The 21,355-nt window shown below is 41.5% G+C and overlaps 1 protein-coding gene across 2 annotated transcripts in view; it reads left to right on the top strand.

Annotated features, from left to right (window-relative positions):
- Window positions 1-21,355, top strand: part of SOBP (sine oculis binding protein homolog) — a 120,709-nt gene that overhangs the window by 21,015 nt on the left and 78,339 nt on the right. For both annotated transcript variants that reach the window (XM_054196314.1, XM_054196313.1), the window contains exon 4: window positions 3,973-4,124. In XM_054196314.1, coding sequence (XP_054052289.1) covers window positions 3,973-4,124 — 152 coding nt within the window. The remainder of the gene's footprint in view (window positions 1-3,972; window positions 4,125-21,355) is intronic.

Raw genomic sequence — 21,355 nt, 5'->3', positions numbered from 1 at the left:
GCAAGGGCTCACATGATGGACGTAGGCATGCCGTCAGGGTGAGCTCATGTTACTCAAGCGGATATGCTAAGCGGGACTGCCAGCAAAAGTTTGTCTGTGAGCAAAGGAGAGCATTGCCGATGTAGTCTACTGATGTAATTATCGTGGAGAAGCTTTCTTAGTGCAGACCTAATCAGAAAAAGATTAGAATAAAGATTCGAGACAGATAAGCAGTCTCAAACTACTGGATTTGAAATTCCCCGCCTCCTTGCTTTCTTGTTGCAGTGGGTTCTTCTTGCTGAGTGCTCTAGGGATGGGGATTTGATACGTTTTCCTGAAAGGAGGAGAACAGTCTGGTAAAGTGATTTTTAAAGAATTTGGCCTTACGAAACAAAGGTCTGTGAAAAAGTGAGAGGAATCTTGTCTTGAATGGAAGATTTGAATTACTGATTTTAGATTATTCCAGTTTGTATTTAGCAGAAGACAGTGATTAAATCACCAGCCTTTGGCCTTCCTTATTTCACACAGTCTTAATTTATTTTTTTTTTAAGTTATCGCTTCCCACTGCTGTAGATTGTAACGGTAGGAATACAGGTACTATTACTTTTCCATTAATGTTGCAGTCCTCTTTTTCGGTCACTGAGCTTAAAAGGCTGTAATGAAACATTCCTATTAGTTATTTTTACAACTTTTGCTCCGATCTCTACTGCAAGCAGTGTCAAGAAGGAATGCACATGATCAGGTTTGGACCTTTATCATTGTCCCCAGCTGTCATCCATACCCATAAGCCATAGGGCATGACTCGCTCTGGTCCTTTTCTTTGCCGTTCTTAGCTTCACTTGAAGCTAAGAGAAAGGGATTGGTTTTATAGGAAGTCTTCCTCCCACTGTGCTCCACAGGGCTCTTGGTGGTGGTCCACAGGGAATTATCGTGTGATATTGGGTGTTTTCCTTTTTTCACCTGATGAATTGCATTACAGGTGGTGAGAGTTGCTTGTAATCAAATCAAAAATTTACTTGGGCAAACCTGCACCTGATGGAACAAGGGTGACTTAAAAGAGACATATTAGTGTACTGTTCCAGGAAGCGCATGCTCTGAAATACTGTTGTTTCCTGGCTGCTTTACGTGGCTATACTCAGCTAATCCTTTTGTAGTCATGTTCCTGAGCCTTTTAAATGGAAGAGGCATCTAGTTTTATTATTACTGTTACTATTAAAAGGATTATATTGCATATGACCATTCTTTGATGACTGAGGGAGAAGGGAGTAGAAGAGAGAAATAATTCAATTCTCTGTATTTAGGCAGACTCTTTCTCTCCCTTTCTCCCTTCCTTCTTTCAAAATGATGAACATTTTGATTAATATTGATGATGCCTTCTGGATATCAGCTGTCTCTTCCTGGAGGTGCAGACACCAGCTGGAAGTAGTTTGTGGACCATTCGCTGCTGTTTTATTGACTATCAGATCCGTGTATCACAAGTAAAGCAATGCTAGCACAAAGGATTCCTTTTGAGATGGGGGTGAAGTTCTGCTGGTCAGGGCATGGGAAGATAACAACTTGACAGAGTAGGTGCCTCTGCCTCTCCTCTCCCTTTCTTGCCAGGGACTTAGAGAAGTCTTTGGCATAAGGAGGTGGATTGAGCCTTATTGTCTTGCCTGACCTCCTGCAGAGACACGTGTAATGTGGCTTTTCCATGTAAACAGTTGTTGTTGCTGCTGCTGGGATGCTGCGTAATTGTAAACGGACACTTGGTGTGGTCTTCCTCATCGCCCATGGGAGACAGTTCGTGGGTGTTGGTGAACCGGGAGTTGAATGGTAGCAGTGGTGCTTCCCCTATGAAGTCAGGCATGAAAGCCCCTGAGAATCCCGGTGGTGGAGCTCAGTACTTCTTCTTAAAAACTGCGTTCCAGACGAGCCAACCTGCTTCAAATAGAGATACTCCAGCACCTACTTTGCCAGTGAACTCTCTTAGCTCTGAAATTTTCTTTTTTCATCTATGACAGTTACTCTCACCAGAAATGAAGGCTATTGTAAAGGTATCACTGGTAGATCTTCTATTTTCCAGAGATAAAATACTTATCAGTAGGAGAATATATGTTGCTGTTATCTGAAACAAGAGGTTGCCGTCTGTTTCCTTTGGTTCATGGGACCTTCTGTTGTCCTGGTACATTCAAAGGGCCAAGTTCAGTCCGTAAGGAATTGGTTTACTATGGTGCAAAAGTAGCTGAATCAGGACACTTTTGTAAAAGCTTAGCACTTCAAATGGCTCAGGATAAAAATGGTGGGAAGAGCTTTTGGGCTGTGCTGGAGTAGTCAGCATCCTGGGCAAGACTGGTCCGGAGAGAAAGCTGTGCCGAGCACCACGCGGCACCACCATAACGGCACCCTGCGCTCCCACGCGTCTGGCTCAAGGGCAGGCTTCTTGACCCTATAGATGGCTAGAGATAATTTTGCCCAGACTGTTTTGATTTCCCTTGATGTTCAGTATGTGAAAGCATTTACAATATTGGCAAATCCCACTCTAAAGGGTAAGTGATGAAATACATTAAACACAAATCTGTGTTATAACCTAGCCTTAAATATAGGTTTAAAGGTAGACAGCCTGATTAAAACTAAAAGGTCGTTATTTTACATTGTACAATTTTATTTGTAGCTATAAATCAGAACACAATTTGTGGAAGGAAAAAAGTTATTAAACTGGCAATATTTATTCCGTTAAGGTGAATAAAATGCAGCACGTAGTTCTGAGTTATGAGAGTCGGGGAAAGGAGCCAAATCACTCTGCTAAAAATTAGTTTGCCAATAATTTTACAGAACGACGACAGCGTAGCTTCAAAAACAAATCCTTTATAGGGAAATGGGATGGCTGCATGACAGACTCTCTGAGCTATGAATTCTCCACAGCTCATGGACCAGGAACTGCTTTAACAATTAGTCTTCAGGGATCATTTTTTTTTTCCAGAAGTTAGACAATGGCTGCTGTCTCTAACCAAAAGGTCACACTGTATTATAGACTGGACATAAGAACTGAAGAATTCTGAGTTTTAAGTCAGAAAGATTCCTGCTAACTTACTGTTTTGATCTGTTTAGGAGGCTTAACTATTCACTGCCCTCATCTGTGAAGTTGGGGTGGGAATGATGACCGACCGCACAAGGATATTGCTAGGATTTAGTAATAAGCCCTGTTTTTTTGTGGTTGGTTTGTTTGTTTGTTTGTTTTGGTTTTTTTTTTTTTTTAATAAGGCAGAAGTCATACATGCCACATTCGTAACACACGTTAGAGAAGAGCTCGAAAGAGACTCGGGAACTCTGTCTGAATTGAAATTTGACTGATGAGCATAAAGACTGGAAAATTACCTGGCAGACTTTACCAAGTGCTGCACCTTCCTTCCTGCTCGAGTCTGTGTTTCTGTGACCGCTCTATTCACACAAAAGCTCCCCGTTTTGTACGCTAGTCATTATTTCGAAACAACACTGAAAAGGGGGTATTTCGTGGTTCTTCTTGTTTGGAAGAGGGCTCTTGTTGGAGACCTGCCTTGGTGCAGTACCTTCTGGGGGTGTTCTGTCATCAGCTTGCTGAGCAGAACATCTCAGGGGCTCACTACAACAGACTGTAAGTAACAAGAACAAAGCAGCAATACTCATTAAGCCTCTAGTCTTGGTTACTTGTTTAATAAAGAGTTGCGCACTCCTAAATGTGCTAAAGAGCTCTCGAGATTTCCAGAGCTTTTCAGCAATGCACCATTTTTTTAAGCTAATAACCTTTTCCAGCCATCTTAGAAGCTTTGCCAATCTGCTGAGCCTGGCTGGCACAGGTCACCGGCTGCCTGAGGACGAAGCTGGTGATCACAGGCATGCACAGTTCTGCTCTCAGACAGTGAGGGTTTAGAAATAAGATGAGCCGGTGCTGGTTGTATCTAAGAGTAAGTGTGCAGATGTCTGAGGAAGGTGTTTTCATCTCGTGTAAACATTGTTCTTATATTTTTGTTGTAGAAGATGATGTGTCAAATGTACAAATAATGTGTGCCTGGTGCCAGAAAGTTGGAATCAAGCGCTATTCCCTGAGTATGGGAAGTGAAGTGAAATGCTTCTGCAGCGAGAAGTGCTTTGCAGCTTGCCGAAGAGCATATTTCAAGAGAAACAAGGTAAGAGAAATAAGGAAAGATGTAACCTACATAGACATAGCTGTAATCAAGCCCAACCTGGGTCTCATTTAGCATCTAATAGAAGCTCTTTTCTTTTGTTTTCTCTGTCTCACCTAGTCCCTCCGCTTTCCATCTGTATTGTCTGTTGGACTGTCAGCCCTTTACTAACCCTGTTTCTTTCAGTTTCCTTCAGCTCGATGCTTGGGTTTTGTGAGAGTCAGGGAATTTAAATACTAATAAGCAGCAACGTAAGAGTCCCAATTTGGCCTTAGAGTCTCAGGATGCTTGCTGCATATACACAACCAAGAGGAGGAATCATGAAAATAGACTAGAGGAGGGTTACATATGACAGTGTCACTAAGTTCCATGGCGTTGGGATCATGGCTAGTGGGTAAATGCTTTTAGGACCTAAGTCTGGGTCCTGTCACAGTAGCGGATATCTTCCCACTGCTGCTAGTGAGCTCTAGTTTCGTTCTTTTAAAGTGTATAATTACTAATAAATTACCATTGCTTTAAAACTCAGAGGCTATACAAGTTTTGGGTTGGGGTAAGCAATGTTAGAACATCTAGAGTCACGTGAAAACCCCTCCTACTCAATTTAAATTTAACTCTGTCTAAAATTAGAATGCAATCCTAATATTGAATGTCTACAAAAATTGCTGTAATCACTGAAGTACAGTGCCTGAAAATGCCCCCTAGGTTACTTCAGCAGCTGTTTCTGCAGCAGAATGTGCGATGTGTCATTTAAAGAAAAATAACGAAGGAATGCTCTGGCATTTTTAGTTGTTGAAAAAGTAACTGTGTCCTTTTGGTGCTTAATAGTGTGAGTCTTTGGATAGCCTTTATTGTCTTAGAAATATCTATTATTCATAAAACCCTTTAGATTTTGGTTTTGTAAATGATACTGTTTTCCCTCATGCTACGGAACGTTCAAAGGCTGTCAAGTTCAAACTGAATTCAGGTCTCTGAATCTGGTCTTTTACATCTGTGGTAATAACAAATAAGTACATATGGATCCTAGATTTAGGATGCAATGTTATAGCAAATTGCCCTGCTTTATAAATTTGGGTCACATCATCCTGCCAAAAAAAAAAAGGAAAAAAAAGGAAAAAAAATGCCTGAAGAATTAGGTTGCAAAAATCAGTAGAGTGGAATTTTAGTGGCAGTCTTGGAGAATCAAGCTCATAATGTCTACTGAAGCAGACAGGCAAGTTAAAGTCACACGAGTCTTCTGCGAGGAGTGGTGTTTACATTCTTTTTTTCTAGAAAAAGTGTAAAGGAGGGAAATATATGCTCCTTAGATGCTCCCTATTTGAAAACAAGTTCTCACGGATGTATGTGTTTGTGCACATACGCACATTTATGCACATGTAGCTCAATGTGCCTTACAATGTGTAAGCCATTCTGGGGTGACAGGATCCAGATCACCGTCAGCTGATGCTCCTGTGACTTTCAGTCACAAACGTACGTGGGTAAGATGGTTCACAGTAATGGAGGCATTGTCAGTGATCCTAGTTAGGTGGTCCTGTATGTCCAGCAGTGATGAGGACCAGATAATTTGGGAAACCTTGGGGAGGCAGATGAAAGAACAACCAGTTCATGGTGGATTCTCCATCTACAGCTTAGATCCTGAAATAGAAGGTTTAGATCCCTTACTAAATTAAAATAAATGCCTGTTAACATAATGCATAGGTGTACTTCAACCTTCTACTAACCCACGAGTAGTAGGACTCAGTAATAGTTTATGGTCATTAATTCAATCAGTTGGGCAATATATGCAAAAGTTCCCTTTTACCCGACTTACAATTTATTACCCATGTGCTTTGTTGGAGGCCTCCATGTCCATGTATTATGAGAAAGGATGAATGAGAGCATCTCATTGCCTCCTGCCTCATTTCCTACACCTCCGTTAAATTCTTCTGGATGCTAAAAGATGCTGAATATTTCCATCCAGAAAGCTCTCTGTATTCATTATATTGCATATATCTAAATAACAACAGATTTTCCGAATCTTTTCATATCCCATCATATCCCAGTGAAGTGTCCTATTCTTCACTAAAGAGGTTGCAAATTAACAAAATGTCATATGGGCGGACTTGGCAAAACATGAGAAGATAACATATAATTGATAATGTGTTGGTTGCTACATTGGCTCTGCTTCAAAGCTAAGCGAGTGAGTCAGATTTTCTTCCTCTTTGCACCTGTGGAATCTGGAATTGCACAGGATCCGACCCAGCAGGGGAATTCTGGAGCTGCCCCTTGCATGTGCATTTGTGGCATTAGATGATCCGAGGACAGAATATTTAGAAAATTTCACTATTAAATTAAGACAGGTACAGCAGAATTCAGCAGACCCTCATGCTTCTTATGTTGCACTTCACCTGTTAGTAATAGAGTGGAGTCTTGAGGAGTAGGATCAAAGGAAAAGGCTGCAATAGTTTCAGATTTAACCACTGACCTTTAATCTGTTATTACTAGTCCGACAGCATACCTGTCTTCTCCATGAGTCTAATGCTTATTTATGTATTTGAGAAGTTATGCCACTCTACACTTTCTCGTTTTTCAAACAGAGACGTAAAATAGTCACATTTCACCTGCCTTATGTATGTTTTTTTATGTATCTCAGCAACAATATAGTGTCGTATTACTTTAAATATGTACAGCTGCTGCATTTCTGGGAGCTGATTTTGTGGTCACTTCATTTCAGGCTTGAATTTCCTAATGGATCGTGTTAAGCAGTCTTCCCTCCCTCCCCTAGATAAGAAGTGCTGTAATAAGCACTTGCTTAAAACGATAGGACTGTTTAAACAGTAAAGAATAAGTCATTGCTAATGTCTCTAAGTAATGCTGCAAATTATCCATCCCTGAATGCCAATTGCTGTGTTCAGAATTAGGATTTTTGTCGTCATCCTAATAACAAAATGCTCTCCCATACACAGGGCAGATGCGTGCTGAAGCGACGCATGCCCACAAGTTCCCAGCTGGGAAAAAGCTTGGCATGAGACCACCGGAGAGCGAAGAAAGTGCTCCAAAAAGCCCCAGGTTAGGCGGGCACTGACTGCTCTCAACCTCTAACTCCTTCCCAGCCCTCTCCTGCAATAGGTTTACCAAGACCTTGCCGGCCTCGGGAGTGTTTGAACCCAAGGATTTTAGTTGGAGGTGTACATCGGTCCTTCCTGCCTTTTATCCCAGGGGAGCTGTGTCCGTTTGTGCTCCAGAAGCTGTGCCCCTGCACCCCCTGCATCCATACATAGCCAAGGGTCATCAAGGACCTTCATGTCTGGGAAGGGGAAGTTTTAAGGAAAAAGACTTGCACGATTGTAAGTTGCTTTTCTCCTAAGGAACACAAATTTTGCCCCAGGTATCCTGCAGTCATGACCATTTAAAGTTCTCTGTCTTAGCAACCATGCCTTGCAAGAATAGAAATACATAGATTTTGAAATTACCATGAGTCTCCCCAAAGAGTGTAATTTTATCTAAATTACTAGAAGTAAATGAAGGAAAAATGGGGGGTTTTACCCCTTTAGGCAAAGAGTGAAATGTTTAGACTATATCCAATTTAGAAAAAACCTAAAAATACACCACCCCACCCCCCAAACAAAAATAATCCAACTCTGTATTCCTGATCCTGTTTGGTCTAGTATGCGTAGTCAAATACACATAATGAACTAGTGTATAATGATAACCTGTTGTGCATAATAATACCAATTAAAAGGAAGTGTAGCAGGAAAAGGGAGCATTTTGTACTAATGCTTGCAACTGAAGATTTAAGATTTGGACTTGTTCTGATGCTCCCTTCCTTAGAGATTTAATTTTACAGGCCAGCTAGTATGAAGTTAAGTACCAAAGAGGCACATAAGGGCAAAAAGCACTAGACCACCAAATTTCAGAATATTAAATTTAAAGGGAACGATTGGATTCATAATTGGATCCAGTGAGTTTGAAGCCTGAAAAGATTAAGTTTGAAATTAAGTTTATTGACTCAGTGGGTCAGAAACCAAATTTATTATGACCAAATAGCCAAACCTAGAATGAGGACTGAATTCATAGGGGTCGTAGGCTCTGTTCACATATATATTAAAGGATAATTTACTTGATTTGACTAAGACATGGGAGACGAAGTGACTGCAAGGTCGTCAGGCAGCATTTTATACTTGACCTTGTTCCTGTTTCACACTGCCTCCCAGTCAGGAAAAAAGATGATAGATGTTTTTGTTTACAGTGCAGTCAAATTTCATTTATACTAATAAACAAAAAGGCATCAATCAAAAAGTAAGAGTAAACTGCTGTTTAGCACCACGAAGAAGTAAACGATGATGGCCTTTCTCCCCGTACGGGACAGTGATGGGCAGCACTGTGTGCGAGTCGGTAGCGCAGATGGGCAGCGTGTTTTATGCCCTTTTGTCTCATCTGTGTAGCAAGAATGAATGTGAACAATCAAATGGGGCTGTAAGAAGTAGTCCGTGTTTATTTAGTTCTGAGTTCTACTGCATCAGAGAATTCCTTACATTTTCAAATTATATTTAAAGACAATAAGGTGCACACAACATCTATACTCCTTAGTACACTGTAGTCCTCCTGCCTGAATAGTTTTTTGGTTGATTAACGTGTATCGCTCTGTGATTAATATGGACATGTATATGCAAACACATACTAAAAACTGGGAGTAAACACAAGCTATCATTCCCCCAAATTATTACCAAGGGTTGTCAGAGAAAGTTCTCTTGATTTCAAGCTTAATTGTGCAGCCTAACAGCGCATATGAAACATTTAACAATCTCCCTGTTAAGTCAACGAGTAACAGCAAAAAAGCCACGTTACTTTCTTCTCTTTCTTATGCACCTGCAAAATTTATTTTGTAAAACGATCATCATTCATGGAAATTTGGAAAATTGCTTAAAGCAACTTGATGCAAATAATGCCCCTAAGGAAAAAAAAAAAAAAGCTTAGCTGTTACATTTTCCTTTAGAGTCCCTTTCCGTAATAAGTTTTGAAACACAAGGGGGTCTGAATAGAAAACCTATTCTCCTAGAGATTTAGCTTGCGTTAGTTAGGTGTTCAGAAAGGTAGAAAGGTCAGTGTAGAGCAGGTGTCCTCCCTGGTTTGCGTGAAATCACCTGTATTTGCTTCAGCAGAGCTGTAGAGAAGTAGGATTTAATAAACGGTTCACAAAGTTTCTTCTTCTGCTGTGGGTTTGCGCAGAATGTGCGCAAGTGTATTTATGTGTGCTTGTGTGTGTATGTGCACACCTGCACGTGTGCGTATGCTTATTTGCCACAGAAGCCGATTAATGAGGTTTCTTGCGAATGCTTGAAGGTAGAAGGGGAAAAGACGGCAAGCATCTCCATGGCTATGATTGCTATGTTGAGATATAAATGAGCGCTGATGAGTGAATGCAGATGAGACGCTGAGTCTGCAGAGGAAATAGTTCAAGCGTGGCGCACAACTGCGAACTTCTTGAGGAACTATCTGGAGAAGGAGGGGGAAGGAAAATATCCTCCCTCAGAGGATGTTTTTAAAGTTTGTGAAGGGTGAAGGCCGCAGACCGCGACCAAGAATCTGGAACAGATACTGAGATATAAAGCAAATCCTGAGTTGTGAGAGAGGTGGGTGGCATCAGTCGGAAAGGAGAAGAGTCGGCATCATTGTCTAGCTGTCATCAGCTGGCCTTTTCACTTACTGGATACTAAACCCAGAAATCTCATAAAACTCCTTCCCAAAACCAGAGCTAGGATGTTTCATGATTAGAAGAGGCAAATGAAATTCCAAATTAACCTACTGAGACCATCAGGCAGAATATCTCATTGCTCACCCGCACCAAAGTAAAACGTATTAACATTGCAAACAATGAAATGCATCAGCACCTGACTGATGCCACCAATGACTTAATGAAGGGATCTGGCAAACCCAGGGTGCTTGTCAGTTTGCAAACTCAATGGACATTTTACTGTCCATCTGCTGCCATTTAATACTATAAATTTGAATCAAATTCCCATTGTCTGAATTGCTAGCAGGTATCCAATCCAATTAAAAGGCGTGTTCACTTTTAATTTTAACCACCATGTCACATTACATCAGTCGTGTTGCATTCTGGCTGCTTTGTTTATATCAAGATGAATACGCTAATTACAGCTTGAGAATCTGCTGCCTCTTGGACAGTGGGCATTTGATTCAAATGAAGCGACCAGTTTATGCGAGGTGTCCTCTCATCAGTTCTGGATGCTTCAGTGATTGCATCTCTCCTTCTTGCCAAAAGTAGGTTTTGTTTACGTACAGATGTTACGACAAAACGCCACTAATTGCATTAGGACTTGACTAGAAATGCTTTTAAGGTTTTCACGCACTAGGTTATACGCAGTTTAGACCAATGATTTGGATGTAAGTAGATGTTATGACACCTTGATATTGGAGACGTGAAAGAAGTTGCTGCCTGCCAGAGTGACTGAGGAAGAAAGATGGCTGGTAGCTATTTTTGTGGAGGTTGCTAAGGTGCTTTGCTGAAGTCTTAAATCACTTAGGATGAATTTTTGAAGGGGAGGGGGAGACACTAGGGGAAAAGCAGACGTTTTGCACCATTAATAAGTTTGGCAAGATAGACTTCATGATCTGTATCCAGGACATGTTTACATCACCAAGGGATTTTTGATTAAAGAGTTTAGATGCATAACAATGACGCATTCAGAAAATGAGCAGATATAATACACATGGGTGCTTACTTTACCTCTGAACCCCTTTGGCTCCAACCTATGTGAGCTGCACGATCGCTCAAAAAAATATTGCTCTCGCTACGTTCCATGTCTCGGTTCAGGTTACGTTAGATTAGCCCACATTGCCTTGGCCTCTTACGAAATTAGGCACCTTCCTGCTTTGTTTCCATGCGATCAACACAAAATGAGCATCGAGAACAGTCTTTATGCTGAGGAAAACTTCGGGTAGGTCTCCAAAGTGAATCTAATTTGCACAGATTATATTTGGTGCCACTTTTTGCTTTCCTAACGAACACATCAATCATTAATACTAATATGAGCTGGGCAAATAATGAAATGCATATTAAATAATATGTTTGTTCAAAAATATCATGACATTTGAATAAATTATTGCCTTAATGCATCTGTTCACTTATCAGTCAGCTCATTAACTTAGGGAAATATTGAAAAAGGAGCTTGAGTATTTTTTTCACCCTATATATTTTTATTTAAAAACCAAAATTAAGCAAATATGGCTTTCAAAAATATGTTTGGGTTAGGAACAGTGTTGTGAACGACACCCTTCGTACACACTCCTGAAAGGACGTATGGAATATTACAATTAACTGCGTAGTTTAATGGGATGAAACTCTGCCCAGGCAGGGGACCATGGTGGGCAGCAGTAGAAAAACTGAGGGGCCCAGCTGAAGGTGGAAGGTCATTTCTAGTCCTGAATTTTCTTGGGAGCACAAGTTGCTGTCACACTTCGCTAGTGGCCAAGGAATTTGTGCAGGTGAGGCAGCAGGTCAATGGAGTTGCAGCATTTCTTGTCAGCTGACGGTCTGTATTTAATTACTCTCTTACTCTTCCGAAGCGGTGACTTCCCTCTCCATCATGCCTAGTAATCTTGGGACAAATTCAAGGATGAAACTCAGTCAGACCAAGGGAGTAAATCACATCATATATCTTTTGGCCCTTTCTAGGTAGGAAAGTTTCATCCCTTTTAGGTTTGTTTGCAAACATTTGCTGGTTTATGGGAAGATCGAAGAAACCCTTACACACAGTAACCTTGAATCTGGCCTTGTGAGTCTAAATGAGGCTAGGAGAGGCCAAATGGATATAATTTATAAGCTGACGGATGAACAGGAAAAATCTACTACGGGGAATTGTTAGTTAAAGTCAGCTTCTCGCTGTATATCAAGCTGTGCTCGATGTGCAAGTGTTAAACTTGCTGGAAGAACGAGGTGGGTTTTATAGGGCAAAAAAAGTCCAAAAATGTCAAATACCTTTCCTGTAGAAAATTGTTTCTGCAATAATAAAAGAGTGTTTGCTGGCCAGCTAAGTTCAGTGGAGGGCTGCTGTCAAAAACCCCAAGCATTTACAACTCATCCATTTGAATTTAAATTGGGCTGGAAGTAAACATATGTTGCAAGTTGTCAGCCTGGATGCAATTTTGTATCTAAAGTAAATGTACTCAACTGTTTAATAATTTTTAGAAACGGTCATAAAGTGTGCGATGGGAGGGTTGTGTGTGTGTGTGGCTTCAGATGGTTTTGGTTTATTTAATCTCCTTCCTCCGTTGCACGGAGGGGCTGGTGGAGATGCTCAGGCAGGAGACGTGGCCCCGTGGCGGTCCATTTACTTTAAAACCAGAGCAGAGCGTCTCTCTGGCCCTTGTCTGGGCTTTGCGAGGAGAAGGATCTTCAGTGGGGTATGGCAGCCCAGCACAGCTTTACCCAGGAGCGTGTGAGACCATCAAGGACTCAGCTTCCCCGTCAGCACTGGCCAGATACAGTCATTTTCCCTGTATCGCATACAGGGATACAGTGGTGCCATGTCCCATACATCTGTGGCCCTTCCCTCCCCTGAAATTTGGACTGTCAAATCCAAGGGGAGACCTGTTGAGTTAGAAATCAAACAACAACCCCGTCTCAATTAGTCTTATTTTTAATCTAGCCCACAGGCTTTCGCAGTCACAGTGCACAGTGCTACTACATCAGGTGGAAGAGAGCTCCTAGAACTACCTATAATCTTAAAAACTTAATCTAGAGATTTACAGAATCACAGAATGGTTTGAGTTGGAAGGGACCTTAAAGATCATCCAGTTCCAACCCCCCTGCCCTGGGCAGGGACACCTCCCACTAGACCAGGCTGCTCAAAGCCCCATCCAGCCTGGCCTTGAACACTTCCAGGGATGGCGCATCCACAGCCTCCCTGGGCAACCCTTTGAGTGTGGCCATTTAGCCAGTTCCTTGTCCACCAAGTGGTCCATTTAGACAGAACACTGCCATTTAGATATTTATGAGGAGGTAGGTTTGAATAATTTCATGCTGTAGAAGTAATAATGGTCAACTTTGGCTGTTATTGAAGGGTCCAGTCTCATGCCTCCATTTGCAGAAGCAATTAATTTATCAATACCAATGCCTTGATAAGTCAGCTCCCCACTGAGTTTTGTCAGGTGGCTGTGCTCCTAACTTCCATATTGGAAGATAGTAACTTTTATCCTAAAGAAAGGAAGGACCAGGAGCTCTGAAAGACAAGGCTCTAAAATACCAAGGAAAAGGGTTAACCAAGATAAAGTTGTTTGTTTTTTTTTTTAAAAAAAAAAGGGAAAGAAAGAAGCATTGAATCACTCTGGAGGCTATTTAAGAACACCATATTAGATGCACAGATGGTACGTATACCTCTGAGCAAGGAAAAAGTAGAAAGGGGAGAGTAAATCTGGCATAGTTTAGTGAAGAAGTGCATAAGCTTAAAGGGACACTGTCAACTTAAAAATCACACTTTTATTGGAAAACTTGTTACCTACTACTGTTACAAACAACACCTATGATTACTGTAACCGAAAAATGAGACAAAAAACCTCGCTCTGTTTTTTGTTGTGCTTCCTTTGGGCCTGATCCAAATTCCATTGGCGTCAGTGGGTGATGTCCCGCTGCTCATGATGAGCTCCGGGATCAGGCCCCGTGCGTATTTGCCTGTACATTGTGTACGGGCAGTTTCACTATTTTGCATGTGGTCTGCTTTCTTATTGTTTCTGTGGTTTTTCGCACAGCAAGAGAGGAAAAAAAAACATTTTTTTCCAAATTGGAAGTGTGGTTGTTAAACTATGGAAATGCCAACGGGGTCCCAGGCACACTTGTGACAGAAATACCAACTGTTAGGCGTTTTTAAGACAAAACTCATTCTTCAAAAAATTTGAGAATGTGATCAAATCAGTTATAACCAAAGGTCTCTGAGAGAAAGTGCAGGAATAAAAAGACAAGGAAATTATCTGAAAGGCATGTGTACAAGGCAGTGTAGAAGGTATAGGAAAAACCACCTGTAAGTACCCCACTCCCACAGGCCAGCCAGCCGTGACTCTGGCCCCTTCTGAGAAAGCAGAACAGCAGAAAAATTAAATTAAATTTTCTGCGTCCATCCTCACTGCAGAGGATGATGAGGAAATTTCTGTTCCAAGGACACTTTTCACAGGAAATCAGAGTGTGGCCTTATAGCAAAAATTGAAGTCTCTTAGGAGGAAGTTACGGAGCAACTTCAGCAGCTCGAGAGCAGTAAATCACCAGGAGCAGATGGTACTCAGCCGAGTGTTCCTAAGGAAATAAAAGTGTGAAGCAGCAGAGATATTGACAAGGATCTGCAATGTATCATTAAAACCAGCAACTGTTCCTGAAAATTTGGAAGTCATTTGTATGGTGCTTAAAAAAAAAAAAAAAAGAGAGAGATAAGAAGGTTTCTTTCTTCTTGAGCATAGGAAACGAAACTGAGAGTTCCTGAATGATTTTTGTTTAATTTGCTTAATGGCAGAATAAAGCAACTTTCAGTTACGCATGACCTGTCAGGTCGTAACATTGAAAAGAAGAGTTGGGATATAATTTTTATACATAACATCTTTTAGAAAAAGATATTTAGGTGAACATAGTTTATTTGGACTCAGGATCACGTTTGCTGGATAAGGTTGTTTATTTTCGATGCGTTATTTCATGTCTATGGGTAGTTTAATGCCCTCCATGGAAAAAATGAACGCATTTTGGCACAGCTGCATACCTCGGTCCACGTTTTTGTAGCAAGTAAGTTGGCCATTTAAATAAAAAGCTGATGGCATTCCAAAGGACCTGAGTTCAGTGCCAGCCAAAAATTACTTTATAGTGGTGAGGAATGTTGTTATTTGTGCTACAAAAGTTTTTAATTCAATTTGCTACAGAAAAATTAATCTTTTTTAGAAAAAAATCTGAGTTTTTCAACAAAAAGCAGATACTTCAAAGCACAAACACACTCAACTAAATCCCCATTTTCTGCAGTTATACCATATGGGCAAAGAGTAACAGAAGAGTACAGAGGTTTTGCCAAGCAAACACAGCCAGTATGTACACACACGCACGGAAATCATCTGAGGGAGGGAAATTAGAAGTTCTAATGGATTTGGAATTTAGTAAAGCACTTGAAATAGCATCTCATGAAATCTTACCCTCAGATTAATTCAAATTACTTTGGATATGAACACTGTCAAGTGGCCTGAAAACGAGCTCAAGGAATAAAGTAAAGGGTGGTGATAAAGAGCAGCATATCAGGTTGTGGATAGAGAAGTGCCGGAGGGACTTTCATGAGCTTGGTCTTGTTTCATATTGCGTTAATGGTCTCCAGGAGAGAACCGAGAGCAACTTCTCAAACTCTGCAGATGATGCTAAACTAAGGGGAAGTTGCAGATACCAGACAGGACAGAAAATAATTCTCTGGAGGAATTAGAAATAATGGAAAAAAACAACTAAATTACTTGTACTTTGACAAAAGTGAGTTAATGTGTTGAGGGGGAAAAAAAAACCCGAACCTGAAAAAAATATCTTAGTGGAATGAGGATAGGTAAGGGCAACGAGTTGGACTGTGCAGATGTAATGGTAGTTAAACGACCATAGCTAGGGTCTGGAGCCTGGGGGTGTTGAGGATAGCTGAGTAGCTGCTGAAGCATGGGTACAACAAAGAGTGGCAGGATTTGGAGGGAGTTTGGGCGGGCAGGGTTAAGGGATGAGCAGAGCCAAAGATAATTTAGGGAATACAAAGGTGATAAGCCTGTGGAGAAGGAGGAGAAGGCTGGAAAGAAGTTAATCTTTTGCAGTTTTGATGTATAATACTTCAGTGTGTTAGCACTTGGAACCGTGGCCTGAAATCAGCCACTTTTCTGGGGACGGACTAAGCTGGGACGAGCAAACACTAGTAAATACAGAAGCTGGCACTGGCAGAGGGAATACATACACCGTCTTCTGTGTATTTTCCATCTCCGACTTCTGCAGAAATGAAAGGATAGCCTGCTCGGATTCAGCAGGCGGTATTACACTGCCCATTTTTAGACTGAGCTATCACAAATCATGGTTAAAAGCCTGAGCCACAAGCCGCTGAAGTAAAGAGGAGTTCTCTGTCCCCAGTAGCAGTTGAACTGGGCCTTAAATTCAATAGTATAGTTGCATAGGTTTGATAAAACTGATGATTATTAGCAAAACATATAGCTAAGCCAAGTAAAAGAGCAACGGAAACCAAACCTCATTCATCAGAGAGATTGCCTGCCAGTGTAAGCCCCAGATGCATCCTATGACTGCGTAGATTATAAGATATTTTTCACTCCTTCCTTCAGGTATTGGCTATTGTCAGCTGCAATTTACCAGGCAAGATGAACAAATGGGCTGATCACTATGGCGAGACCCATTTTCCTAATCAGAGCGCTTGCACTGATGCCATAGCAAGCGTGAAGGGCTCCGTGACATAATCCAAATCCAAATTGACGTGTCCCATTTGGTTGGCCAAATTCATAACTGGTGTAAGCAGGCGTGGCTTTATTAAAATCAGTGGGGCTGTTTGCATCAGCTGAGGCTTTGGCCCTGTGTGGGAATTGAAATAGCTCCATTTAGTTCTCTACTGGGTTTGGAGAAGCAATAGGTTTGCTATAGTGTCACTGGAAAGTTTTTTTATTATTATCATTAAAATGAAAATGTTTTGTCTCACTTTCAATCATCCTCAAATCTCTCATAAAATGTTTCAACATTCATAAAGCAGTTATCAGTATCACTACACTGCTCTTTTGAAGAATTTTGAAAATGTCAGTATTTTCTAGTATTTACTGTTGATGCAAATATAGAAAGCGTGGAAAACTTTTTATAACAAGGCTAAAGCAATATGTGAGATTGAACACAATCTCACATAGTGAGGGCTATTTTTAAAGAAGTGTCATGTAGAATTCTAAATCATTGTATCTGGCCTTTTCAGCATTGTGTAGCACCTTTGCTGTGCCTAACACAACTAGAGATATTAGAGCACGTTGCATAGTTTGTAAGATGTTTCCTAAAATTGGTTTCCTAAAGACAGCTAATCACAGATGTGGTTATTTTGAGCTTTTTGTTTCTTTACCTTTGAACTTAGGTTTTAATAACTCAATATAAATTGCAGAACAGAATATGCAATGAGGTACTAACCACCGGTTTCAAAGCAAAGGAGGCATTTTGGTCCTGCGGATATCAGGGCCAACATTGCCACTCATGCCAGTAGGATGAAAACTGAATCCCAAGCTAAAGCCAGTGGTGTCATTTTAACAGGAAAAATGAGAAATTAGGTATTTGTCTACGTACTTCGTGATCTACAACTAACACTTTTTGCTGATAAAGCTGTATAAGGTATATTAAATTTAACCTAACTCATGTTAAATAAAATAAAGCCCAGGTCTGCCACACTTCCTCAGTCTGGATAGCCCTTCATTCTCCAGTAGCCCAGGGCAGGGAGGTGATGCACATTTTTCCTCCTCCACCATTCTGCCTTATCCTTTCCCTTGCTTTATTAAGTGGAACCTTTCTCGCCTTTGCAATACAGCTGCCAAACTTTTAACCTCTTTCTGGCTGTGTCTTTCTACATTTCCTAACCTGTTTCTGCATTTTCACTGGCCAGGTTACGATAAGGTATGGCATGTGCTGTTCCATGTTGTGTTCTGTGTTTGCAGCATGTCTTGTGTTGTCTTATGGATGTTTTCTTAGGTGGTTTTTTTTTTTTTTTGGTGAAAGGTACTGAGGAGATTCTCAGTTATTTTTCCTCTGTGCCCTTAACGGGGTTTAACTTACCACCCCATTAAACAGTCATTTCTTATGTGCAATTGTAATTGCTGGAATGTAGGTTGCTATTATTAATCATCTTTCCATTCGTACCGTTACATTAATCATGTGAGGAGACGCGGGTGTAAGTTTGGATCCAGCAGGATGACAACTTCTTATTCGCGGTGATCCGAAATTCAACCCGTGAAGCAAAGAATGACTTTTACAAGTCGTTTTCATGTTTGCCAATTTTGAAGGCGGCGCTGTGCCATTTTGCAGTGCTCCATGCTAATTGTGACCCGTGTGGATCTAGGGATTTCATGAATAATACAAGAGAGGCAGGAGCAGTTGGAAGAAACCAGTTTCGCGCGTTGTTTGTGTCAGGGCTCGGTAATGGATTTACCCTCAAACGCAGCCACCGCTAAGAAGCCATTCTGGTTTGCAGGGCCTCACACTGCGCAGGCAGGAGTCATTTCGGTTTTGCAGGCAGGGCTCTCTGGCTGCTCTCCCTTTGTTTCCAAATAGCGCGTGGCTCCGCCACATACGTGTGCCTTCAGATATTCCTACAGGAAATCTACTTTCACGCCCAGGAGGGAGAAAGTCTAGCACGTTTTCTGCAAATCGGCGTATTCCTTTGGGAAGCGTGCTTGCGGAGGAGCAAAGAGGACAGTGCAGCTGTAAACATTCTGCTCGGAGATAATCAGCGCCCCAGCGGGAGCACCTTCCCCGCACAGCTGTACAATTCCCTTTGCTCTCTAGAAGGCACTGCACCCTACGTGCAGTTTCCAAGCTACATTTAACACAATTGCCCATCAGCACTTAGGAAGCAGTTACCACAGAAACCCAGCAGAGACCAATTAGTCACATGATTAAATTAATTAAAATAACCCAGGGTATCTGCCATCTTGCTTCTCTCTGCTACGCATAGCGCATGACCCAGGCGGAGCTGTAATTGGGTAGCATTATTGTGCCTTTTAATCCTAGAATCATCTTCATACTGTACTGGAGGTGGTCTTTGATTTTCCCTTTTCCACCGGTCTGCATAAATCCCTTCCCAGAGATCCGCGTTATTCCCTTGCCGCAGAGACGCATTATTCCTTTTCTGGAGATCTGTGTTATTGCACAAAAAAACATTCTCCAGCCCCCTCAATAAGCCAAGTAGTATCAAATTTACAAAACATCAGATTTAACAACAGCGAGATTTGTTATGTTTGGGATAAGAGGATTTGGAAACATTTTCAATTGCGCAGCTAAGACTTTTGGAGGTCTTTAATGACAGCTCTAACAATACTTGCCAGAGAGAGCTCTGTAATATGTATTAGCACTTGACCCGAGAATTGTAAAGCACTAAGAAAAGACTGTATGTTGTGTCTTCATTTCCCAAGTAATACTATTATTGCAGTGGGGCGCGTTTAAGTGGAACAAGCTGTCTGCCTTGTAAGACTGCTTCCTAGGAAAGGCAGGCAGTTCGGTTTCCTCGCTTGCTTTTAAATCCTAGAAATGCACTGTCATATTCTAACTTAGTAAATCAGTCCTTTGTCCTTGGTCCTTTGGCTGCCGTGATAATGGCATCCCTGAATATCCATGTCAACTAGAAGGGTTTTCTTCTATTATATCAGTGTCATACTTCTGCATGCACGCAGATCATCTCTACCTGAAATGACATAAACCACAGAACAGTGCAATTTCCATCTCATCAAAGATTTGCTGGTGGCTGCTCTGAAGTTACCTTGATCCATGGCACCAAAGGAAAAAAAAAAAAAAAAAAATTAATACTATTTCTGGCCCCAGAGAACAGAGCAGCTTGCCTCTCCGAAGCAGATTCCATACAAACAGACTTGACAAAACAGCACGCATAAATTACATGGCTCTGATGCATTAATTCCTGCCTAACAGAGCAAGTGGCAACGACACTACATCTACAATGGATGGGTATAAGATGGAAGAAATGAAGTCTGTGGGTTAATGTATAAATAATCAACTGTTACGGAATTTGCAAATATTATGGAAGAAAGCTAGCAGGTTTTGCGCGTGCTGTATTGCTGAAGTGCCGTGCACAAGCGCATTTGCTAGGCTTAACTGGCTCTGACCGGCCCGTCAGGAAGGATGTACACGTTTGGCAGTGCCAAGGCACAGATGCTCCGATATGGGATAGGCTCTGGTCGTGAAATGAGGTCTCTGTCCACCAGGGTAATGTCAGTGACAAAAGTGAGCCTCCACCAAGTCATAGGACGTTTCCCGAGGTGAAGGAAGCCTTCTCTCAGGTCTAACACGGCTCTGGGATTTTATAGAAATTATCCCCAACTGACCAACATCCTCTACATCCAGGACACACGCAGGTTACCAGGCATAAATGAAACCAGCGCTCAGAGTTTTTCACTTGTGTTTTACTTGCAAATTATCATGGGCTGCTGCAGTGTGTGTAATACCCGCTGAAAAATTGCCCCATGTGTAATGCTCGATCTTGCTATTTTTGCAAGAAGTGACAATAAGAACAGTGAGAAAGAAATTCTTCATGGGATCACCCAGTTTTACAGTGTAGTAGTCCTATAGGAATTGGTTGAATTATGTCTGTATAAAAATGAAGTAAACTAGTGGAAAATCTGGTCTGAAGATTGTAGCTGCAGAGGCCACATGCTGTTGTTTCCAGAATTAAAAAATGTCCTATAAATATACTCATGCAAAGCATCACGAGAAGGATGCTTTCTGTTTCATACTTCAAGTGCTTCGTCACCAAACCTGCCCACTAAGTTCTCAAAGCTTTTCTTCCTTTATAACTCAGAAGAAAAATAATTCTTTTTTCAGACTAGAGCAATGTAAAATTTTGACTGCTGTTTCTTGTCACGTTACATACAATAAATGTGGCTGAAAGCAGAGGACAGGCTCTCCCTTCACAGCCAAAGTGACAGCAAAGGCTGAGGTGGCTGTTTTGAAGTTTCTTTCCAGGAAGGGAAGGGTTTTGCTTTGATGTACAGGGGCTCTATGTTCTTCATACAAGTTTCTTGGTGTGGGTTTCTAGCTTTTCACAGGGAACAGACGGGCCCCCTCAGCTGAGTGTTACAGAGGAGCGAATGGTGATGGAAATACGGGTCCCTCTCCCAGTCATCTGTGGGGTGGGATTCACAAACAAGAGAGCAGAGACTGAAGTGGGTCAGTAGGTACCTCTGTGCCATATCTGCATTTGAGAGCGATGTGCTGACCTCTTCCCAAAGCAGGAGATGGAACAGTTCCTGTGGGCACTGTTCCCCTTGCCGGGCAGTTGAGGGGTTCATAGGGGCTTTTCTGAAGTACGGTCCCTGAGCTGCTGCTGGGATGGTCACTCCGGGAGCACACAGATTAGAGGTAGGGATTACAGAAAAAGAGAAGTACTGGGGAGTAAAGAACATCATAATGTTTCAATTGTGGTGGCATTGGGCAGTGGGAGGTTTGCAAAGGACTTCAGCGGGATTCCAGGCTTCCTTTATAAAAAGGTGAATAA

This window comes from Rissa tridactyla, chromosome 3, assembly GCF_028500815.1.
Source record: "Rissa tridactyla isolate bRisTri1 chromosome 3, bRisTri1.patW.cur.20221130, whole genome shotgun sequence".
Taxonomy (NCBI): domain Eukaryota; kingdom Metazoa; phylum Chordata; class Aves; order Charadriiformes; family Laridae; genus Rissa; species Rissa tridactyla.
Note: the sequence above shows the minus strand (reverse complement) of the source record. Positions and strands in the feature narration are given on the sequence as shown.